This window comes from Trachymyrmex septentrionalis, unplaced genomic scaffold (assembly GCF_001594115.1).
Source record: "Trachymyrmex septentrionalis isolate Tsep2-gDNA-1 unplaced genomic scaffold, Tsep1.0 scaffold63, whole genome shotgun sequence".
Taxonomy (NCBI): domain Eukaryota; kingdom Metazoa; phylum Arthropoda; class Insecta; order Hymenoptera; family Formicidae; genus Trachymyrmex; species Trachymyrmex septentrionalis.
In genome coordinates, this window is record NW_017305811.1 from 233,477 (window position 1) to 242,961 (window position 9,485).

At 37.7% G+C, this 9,485-nt stretch overlaps 1 protein-coding gene across 4 annotated transcripts in view; it reads left to right on the forward strand.

Annotated features, from left to right (window-relative positions):
• LOC108753023 (disco-interacting protein 2) overlaps positions 1-9,485 on the forward strand; it is a 45,569-nt gene that overhangs the window by 30,897 nt on the left and 5,187 nt on the right. For all 4 annotated transcript variants that reach the window (XM_018494323.1, XM_018494324.1, XM_018494325.1 and 1 more), the window contains 6 exons: positions 4,669-4,863; positions 5,350-5,854; positions 6,225-6,561; positions 6,728-7,541; positions 7,622-8,052; positions 8,772-9,003. In XM_018494323.1, the coding sequence (XP_018349825.1) occupies positions 4,669-4,863; positions 5,350-5,854; positions 6,225-6,561; positions 6,728-7,541; positions 7,622-8,052; positions 8,772-9,003 (2,514 nt within the window). The remainder of the gene's footprint in view (positions 1-4,668; positions 4,864-5,349; positions 5,855-6,224; positions 6,562-6,727; positions 7,542-7,621; positions 8,053-8,771; positions 9,004-9,485) is intronic.

A 9,485-nucleotide genomic window follows, 5' to 3' on the forward strand; every position in this document is an offset into this window, starting at 1 on the left:
CGCGTGTCATGTTCATCGATCAGAAAAGAAATGTATGTTTCGTTTTTTTTCGTTTTTTTTTTTTTTCAATAACAAATGGCTTTTGACTTTATGTTATCTATCTAACCAGCAACCCAGCATTGCACATGACCATACATGACCGCACGTGACGGCTGTGAAGCGTGCAATGCAAATTATTCAAAATGAAATATCAAGATCATCGTCGAGGAATTAAGTATCTAGATGTTGTCTACGTGTTCGCCGTTGAAGAAATGGATATCTAGGTGTTTGCCTATCGATGAACTGAGCGTCCAAATATTTGCTATCGAAGAATTAAGTATCTAGATTATAAGGAACATCGTTACTGTCATTATCGTCAATCAAAGGAAAATATGCGATTGCAGCGTCTTATATCAATCATGTGGAATCCCGCGAATGATCAGACTCTGTATGACAAGTGAAATTATGGATGTTTTGCATCAAGGGCACAGTGTAATACAATGAATATTACATCTTTATCGTTTACCAACGTTAAACTAACATTAAATATGATGAAATAGGATGAAATAATTTGCTGTATTGTATCCTTGCTGCAAAACGTCTTGCAACAGTTGTATGTATGTAGATATTATAATCGTACTCGCGAGTGATGGCACAACTTTGTCGTGTCCTTCACTAGATTCTCAAAATCGCACTATCTTACTTCCAGAATCATTAATTAAGCGAATCTTTAGCAAGTTGCTGTAAGTACTCTCTAAATGTGAGTTGGGCGCCAGGTACGAGAGAGGGTGCCACTCTTTCGGTGGCCACTAATTTTCGATTAATTCGCAGTATTCACTCTCAATAACGATTCGCGACGACAGAGGGGGTGGTTCGTTACAGACGAGAAGAATGTCGGAGGATAAAAGAAATAGGCTCGAGAGCTGAAAGAACGGCTCGTAAATTAACAAAGAAAATATTGTAACAAATATATTGTGTCAAATTACAGAGGATCTTTATAAAGTACAATCTTCGAGCCAGGCTTTTCGTTCGGCATCCGCGACGAAGATAACGCAATCCGATTATGTACGCGCCGATTAAGCAAGATCACAAGATTTCGATATTACCAGAGTTCTTACTATTGCCGAATACTAAAGGCGAATAAATGTGACACAAATTCTTTACTACTAAGGGTGTATCGTCAGTACGCAAAAGCTCGTATAATCGCAAAGGACAATATGACGCAAAAAGAAAATAGCTACGCGACGCTAAATATTTCTTTGCGCGGAGACTCGAAAATGACTTTTAGGAAACAGAATTACTCTCGACATACAATTACGCATTAGGCTATGACTCGGCTGGCAAGGGACGAGTCCTATTTGGCAACAGACAATTCTCTAAAAGGGGTGTTTGGGCGAATGACACGCGCTTGCAATCATTATATTACACGGCAGCTGGAAAGTCGGCCGCTCGAAATCTTTAAGAGTCTTTAACGTGCGATTTACCTGATGCCAAAAATCTTGCGACCGGCAACTTTACAAATAACGTTACACTCGTCTTATCAAATTTGCTCCTTCTCAATCTCTCCAATCTCTCGGCCTGGTCGTCTCGGTACTCTCTTCAGTATCCGTTGCTCGATAACTTGCTTCCTCGTGTGAGATCGTACATCTCCCTTACAAACAGCTGGCTCGGCTATAACACGAGTGTTGATCAGGATTTTTCTGTAGATCCACGTAGGCTATTAGACCTTCCTCTAATCAAGGCCATGTCACGCGCCGATTGGCCTTATCGCTCACGCGAATCATATAAGTCCTCGCGGGTCGCAGATTCTTGCGCTTATTACAAATTGGAAGGAGACTCCTTTATATGTGGGCAGCCTTCTGACAATTCCGAATAGGGATGTTCTGCCCTGGCGGATCTGTAATTTAATATCTTTCTGGCGGACGCTATCCATGGCTATCGTTCTCGCTCTTGGTACCTTTCGTATCGGTACTTTTCCGCCGGAAGAAAATATATCATACATAGAATTCCTTCCTCCCATGATGCTTCTGTAATTATGTTGCAATAATCACAGTGCTCTAAATGACAGCAATAATAAAAGAAATATATAATACGGGGTCTACAATAGAAATCGCAGCGGTCGTAAAGTCTTAAGTCGAAAATTAACCAATCACAGTCGAATATGAGAGAATAATCGACTATGATTGGTCAATTTTCTACAACTTAAGATCTTATGACCGCTACGACTTTTATTGTAGACCCCGCGTAATAGAATAATACGACTTGCATGTACAGGGCTACCGATGAGGCGATTTTCAAGGTGTTCTTCCGTCTTCTCACATAGTAGGTTCTTTCTTCTTCTGGTAGCGGTGAGACGACGAAAATACAGAAGAGAAATGGTACAATCACCAATCAGTTTATTATCGTCAACAAAAATCTAGATTCTAATCTAGAGCTAAACTAGAAAAGTAACTTACAATAATTGAATTAATGGAAATAAGCAAGTAGCTCATGCTCGCTTGTGCGCTCGTCCTCTGAGTTGGGAGGACACAAGATTTCCAGCAGAAATACCGCCAACTGTGACGGACAAAATTGTCGCATCGCAGTATGTTATACATATGTCCGATGCTGATTCTACAATGTGTGTTCTACATAGTTCTAAGTCTTATTTTACTCTTACTAAAGTTGACCAATAGTCAACTTGTACGATTACGCTGATTGGCCAATTTCACCGATTAAGATTTTAATTGCCGATTCATTGTAGAATCAGCATGAGAGTCTTGCCGATGAATGCGCCCATTTCAGTGCGCGCATTTTCGAAAAATCAATTTTTCAGAGTTATATAAAGAAAATTGTCATTTTTTTTTTATTTGAAGTGATTCACTATTTATTTTGCATATAAAAGAATTAAAATGATGCTATAGAAAAATTTATATGCTAGCATATTTTGACATAAACTATAAAACGTCTGATTAAATATTAACTTTAATCATTATATTTTAATACTTTTATACACGGAATAATAGGATAAATCAATTGGTGTAATGAAAGCACATAGTTATTTTTTAAAAGAGATGTACAATTGCCTCTATTACAAATTACATACTTTTGACAAGCGACTATGTTTTTCTTTACGTCAATTGCTTTATCTCATTCTGTATATAAAAGTATTAAGGTGCGGTTATAAAAACATTATATAACATATATTGCATCAATTTTTTATTTGCAGATTATAGAATATTTTAAGAAATCATCTTTCTCACTCCAACTTTCTTTCATTCACATTTCAACTTTCGTTTTAGGTTTGTGTATTAATTTTGCAATAATTCTGTGGAAGATGAAAAATATAGATCACGAATCTTAACGATTTCTGGAAAAATTAATATTCTTTGCAAGATGAAGAAGTGATAAAGTACCTGACGATTGCAAGGTTCTCACACAGTTTTCTGACGAATAGTACAAATGGCAGGAGTTTGGAGGGGATAGCCCAAGAGGATTGTGATGGCAAGAAAATTTTATATAAATTTTTTTTGCTATCCTAGGCCTCTTCTACGCCATCTCCTTTAAATTCTTACCACTCGTACTATTTATGTTGCTCGTCTGAATACGTAAAAGAAGTTATGAGAAAGAAGTCTTCAATAACCTGTAGTCTGCAAGTAAGAGATTGATACAATGTTTTTATAATCGAATTTTAATATTTCTATGCGCAGAAGGAGATGAATCGATTGGTATAAGGAAAACTATAAACTGACAGTCTTGCCGATGAATCACAATGCGCCTATTTTTGAAAAAACAATTTTTTATAGTCATATAAGACTTAACAGTTTTATTATATTCCCGAGTAATAATAGTTTTAATTCTTCAAAAATATTCTTATTGAAGATCTTATTCCAATTCAAGTAATGTGGCAGCTTTAATTTTCTATCAAAAATTATTACTCGAAAAAAAATATTTTATTAAATTAAAAATTTAAATTCTACAGTCTTAACTCCAAGTTAAATTCTATCAAATTAAAAAATAAACCTAAGTGGTACTATCTTTATTATTTACTTAACTCTAATGATAGGTATTATTCATATAAAGATTTGATATCAACAATTAACGTCAAGTTAAATCCCATACCAAATCAAATAAATAGCGTTTTCTAACTATAGTATTCTTTGCCTCAATGTATAATAAATGTGCTCGAAATATAATTAAGAAAGAACGAATAAAATCTGTACATCTTGCAAGTAACAGACTATCTTAAGTAATGTCTTAAGACGCTACGGCCCTCTGATTGATTTGTGACTTCTTAAGACTGTACTTAAGATGTTCTTGAATATAAGATTTGACTATGAATACCGCCCATAGTGTCTATTTATAGTCAATAATTTTAATTTAATTTATTTTTTCTTCAGTTTATCTTAAATCGAATCTCTTTACATCCCGCAAATCTCTGTATATACACATATATAATAATACAACAAACACACACATGCACGCACGCACGCACGCACATGCACACGCATCCACTTACATACTCTCAAGAGCATTACATTAAATCGTCAGCAAGACAGAAAATGTACGATGCGTAATACGCATGAACACGTACGTATAATTAGCATTGGAAGATGATGAATGACGATGCGGAAGTAAGACCATTAAGTATCTGCACGTATCATCCACCATCTCATTGTCTATTTAAGTAATCACAATTTACATGTTTAGAGGTACGCCAGGAGGCAGTGCAGCAGGCTTTAGCGGCGATGCAGGGACGACCAAAGCCATCCTTACCAATGCCATCCAAGAGAACCTCCGTGATGGCCAGAAGCCCCGATCGAGAGAGATGCAATAGCGGCGAGTCTAGTAGTGACGAGGATAGCGTTGTCACTGAGGAGAGTCCAGGCGCGGGTGGTCCAACCGGTAAAATTATTATTATTATTAATCACATATAACGACAAAATAATAAAATAGAAGTAACGTTCTTGTTGCGCGTGATCTGATTCTATTCCAAATTAAATACATACAGAGGTAAATATAAATAAATAGAGAATTATTTATAAATATTTGTCGAACAAAATCACCAAATGCAATAATCAATTTGTCGCGATAAAATATAGCTAATTTTATTCATGTATCCTGGGGTGCATATATGTTAAAAGAAAAAAAAATAAAACGCATTGTACAATATATGGTTCAAGCGTCATTTGATTCCACTAAACATTAGCATCATGTGACCTTAACTATTTCTGCCGGATGATATACCAATAATCAATACACATTATTTTTCCTTTATACGTACAAGTAGAAAAAGTAGTTGAACTGCGCGTTGAAATGTGAAGAAATCCGCATACACGTGAAATAAATTCTCCAATAAATGTGTGCACTAATTATTATCAATCTTAATAGGTACTGGTCTTTCGGATACCAGTAGTACCGGTTCCGCTCGTGACACTCCACCTCCGCCCAGACCGCCAGCTAGGAGGCCGCCTGGCGCCGACATCACTGACATCACTGAATACACGCCACATGCCTATTGCAATATCCAACCACCGGACGTTACTCACGTGACGAGCAGTACCCCAATTAGTCAGCAGCAATCGGCAACGCGGCGACCTGGTGCCGATCGGGTGAATCGTTATGCGCACGTAGTCGAAGATCAAAATAGTACTGGTACCACAGGCCGCTGGAAAGTCTCTGCAAAGATTCAGCAATTATTAAACACGTTGAAACGGCCGAAGCGTCGGCCTCTACCAGAGTTCTATGAGGACGACGATATTGAACTGGAGATCGCAGCGAATCCAAAGGATCCAAATGCTCCCAAACCCGAAGGTGGTTCCATGACATCGGCAGTAGGTGAAACGCTATCAGTGCCATCGGGGTTACCACGATCTCTCGAAGCTGCCATTCAGAGGTGAAGTATCGATAAGTCAACAACGTCGCATTTTGCGAACTACGAGTGAAAATTTGTAATACTCATAAGGGACGTTTCACAACTGTTTGGAACCAATTTGATTCTCCTTGAAATATGTTGTTAAAAATAAAAATTTGAATTGATCCCCTTCCATTGATCCGTATAGAGCCCATAGCAGCATATAAAAACGCAAAACAATAAGGTATAAGCAGTAAATGAAACAGTAATCACCGTAGAGAACATAAGATTATTGCCTTACGTTCTCTATTGTGATTGTCTAATTTATTTACTGTTTACGTCTTACTTACTACCTTACATGTTTTAAATGTGTTTATGTGTTTCTGGCTTAAGAAACATTTCTTACGTTTAGGTATGGCTCGGCAACGTACAAGGCGCCCGTGGCTACTGTCCTGGATCCTAATGGCAAGCTTTGCGTAACGCTGACATACGGTAAACTGTTCAGTCGTTCTCATAAGATTGCCTATACCCTTCTGAATAAGGCTTTAAGTCGCGGAGGAGATTGTTGTCTGAAACCTGGCGACAGAATCGCCCTGGTTTATCCGAACAACGATCCGATTAGCTTCATGTGCGCCTTTTATGGCTGTCTTCAAGCCGGTATCGTGCCAGTGCCCATTGAAGTACCTCTGACTCGTCGTGATGCAGGTTCTCAACAGATTGGATTTCTTTTAGGAAGCTGTGGAATTCAGGTAAACGGAGTATCATCTCTTATCTTATCCACCAAACAACATTTCTTTCTATATTTGCATGTTCAATTAGCCGTACATTCTTGCAATTTTTATTGCGATTTGTGTTAATATATGTAACTGTGATAACTCACTCGAATTAGCATTGTCTATATATCTTGACTTTTAGGTGGCGTTAACTAGTGAAGCGTGTCTGAAGGGTCTGCCGAAGACGGCAGCTGGCGAAGTAATAGCCTTTAAAGGCTGGCCAAAACTGCATTGGTTCGTTACTGAGCATCTAGGCAAGACGCCCAAAGATTGGCTACCGCCACCACGGCTTACCGATGACACGCCTGCATATATTGAATATACTACCGATAAAGATGGCTCCGTGATGGGTGTGACTATTACTAGGGCGGCAATGATGGCCCACTGTCGTGCTCTCACGCAAGCTTGCGGTTACACCGAAGGCGAGAATGCTGTCTGCGTGCTTGATTTTAAGCGGGAAGTCGGCCTCTGGCACAGTACTTTAACCAGTGTACTAAATGGCATGCACGTCATTTTCATCCCTTATGCTTTGATGAAGGTTAATCCTGCTAGCTGGATGCAGATGATCACGAAGCATCGTGCCAGCGTCGCGGTTGTAAAATCGCGAGATCTTCACTGGGGTCTGTTAGCAACTAAGGATCACAAGGATATCTCTCTGGCGTCATTGCGGTTATTACTCGTTGCGGATGGCGCAAATCCCTGGTCTCTCTCATCTTGCGATCAATTTCTCTCAGTGTTCCAATCAAAAGGACTCAGACCAGATGCTGTCTGTCCTTGCGCTTCCTCAAGCGAGGCCCTCACAGTATCCGTACGAAGGCCAGGACGCGCAGGAGTAAATGCGACTGGTCGTGGAGTTCTCTCTATGTCCGGTCTGAGTTACGGAGTTGTTAGAGTAGATCAGGAGAATTCTCTTACATCATTAACACTACAAGATTGCGGACAAGTCATGCCTGGAAGTGAGTTTCTTTGCAAATTGATTGTTTTTTTTTACATTATGACATATCTTAATGACGATGTATATTTATATTTTTCACAGGTATAGTAGTCGTTATTAAAATGGAAGGACAGCCATTTATTTGTAAGACGGATGAAGTAGGTGAAATTTGCGTGCATAGTGCAGCGACTGGTAGTCAATATTGGGGCTTGCAAGGGCTTACCAACAATACCTTCAAGATATTGCCCTTACAAGTCGACGGTACTAGCTTGAGTGATGTAGAATACACGCGTTCCGGCTTGCTGGGTTTTCTTGGTCCTGGAGGACTTGTGTTTGTCTGCGGATCGCGGGACGGTCTCATGACGGTGACTGGCAGGAAACACAATGCCGACGACATTATTGCCACTGTGTTAGCGGTTGAACCAATGAAATTTATATATCGCGGTAGAATCGCCGTTTTCAGTGTGAGAGTCCTTAGGGACGAAAGAATATGCGTCGTAGCCGAACAACGGCCTGATTGCAGTGAAGAAGAGGTACATTCTAGAATTAAATATTATTTAAATAAGAAGATGATGGAACCTTTATTTGAAGAAGAAAGAATATGTATTTGTCAGAAACCGACTTGAGCATCTTTAAAATATTTCTTATTATATAATACAATTAACGAGGCACTTAGGAATCAATGGTAGAACGAATTGCGCAAGAAACTTAATATACAATTATGTCAATCAATTGAATTCATTATGAATTTCAGCTCCGATTTAGGCATCTTCAGCAAAATTCTTAACGTTATTGCAAACAATTGAAAAATGAATCATAGTTTAAATATTTTATATGCAATTGTGGTGGCGACATAGTGAAATGCGATCTTCCTCAACATTATCCAATGTTGTACACAACTGTGACATGGCTGAATGGATTTCCCATCTCAGAATGCGTTATCAAGAGAAAAAAATTGTAATGTGTTAGGAAATGGATGGAAATTCAGAATTCGTATAAAAGCGATGTTCACTTCATAGCCAACAACAATTATATACTGTAGGAACTCATCGAATAGAAAGATGCAGGAAAAGATAATAAATAATTAACTATTGTCAAAATTATAAATAATTTAAGAGAATCAAAAACTGTCGTGTCATACCCTAAGTGCCCTGTTAATCTATTGATTATTATATATTAATTGAAGGAGTCTCTAAGTTATTTACAACTATTAATTCTATTGTTAGTTTTAATTTCTCATCATTTTATATAGAGCTTCCAATGGATGTCTCGAGTATTACAAGCGGTGGATTCAATCCATGCAGTAGGAATATATTGTCTTGCCTTGGTACCACCTAATTATTTACCTAAAACGCCGTTAGGTGGCATTCACCTGTCGGAAACGAAACGCCGCTTCCTCGAGGGTACTCTCCATCCAGCTAATGTGCTCCTCTGCCCTCACACATGTGTCACTAATTTGCCAAAACCGCGCGAAATCCATTCAGGTAAGTGAAGCAAAATTTATCGGCAGATATTGCATTGATATTTTTTGATAAAACTGACAGATATTGATGTGTAAACCTAAATTAGAAAAATCATGCAAACGTTTCTTAAAAATGCCAGAAGTTTTTTTTAGACAAAATAGGACTTTATAAAGAATATAAATATTGACGCAAGATATATGTGTAAAGAAAGCAAATAAATTATATTTAATTTTAAAAAATCAAATGAGTTAATATTTAGTATTAAATCTTTTGATATACATATGAATCAGAATAATCTGATTTTTGGAAATTATATTATGTGAATTATCGAGAGTGATGAAGAAAGCGAAGGGAAAGATAAATAAAAAAGAGAAAATATACGTGTATTTGTGAAAGTGAAGAAAAAGGAGTAACAAAAAATAGCAAAAAATGTATTGATAATTACGAATTTTACTTTTTTTTAGAATTCTATATATCAGGACAAGAGACTTCATATATATATA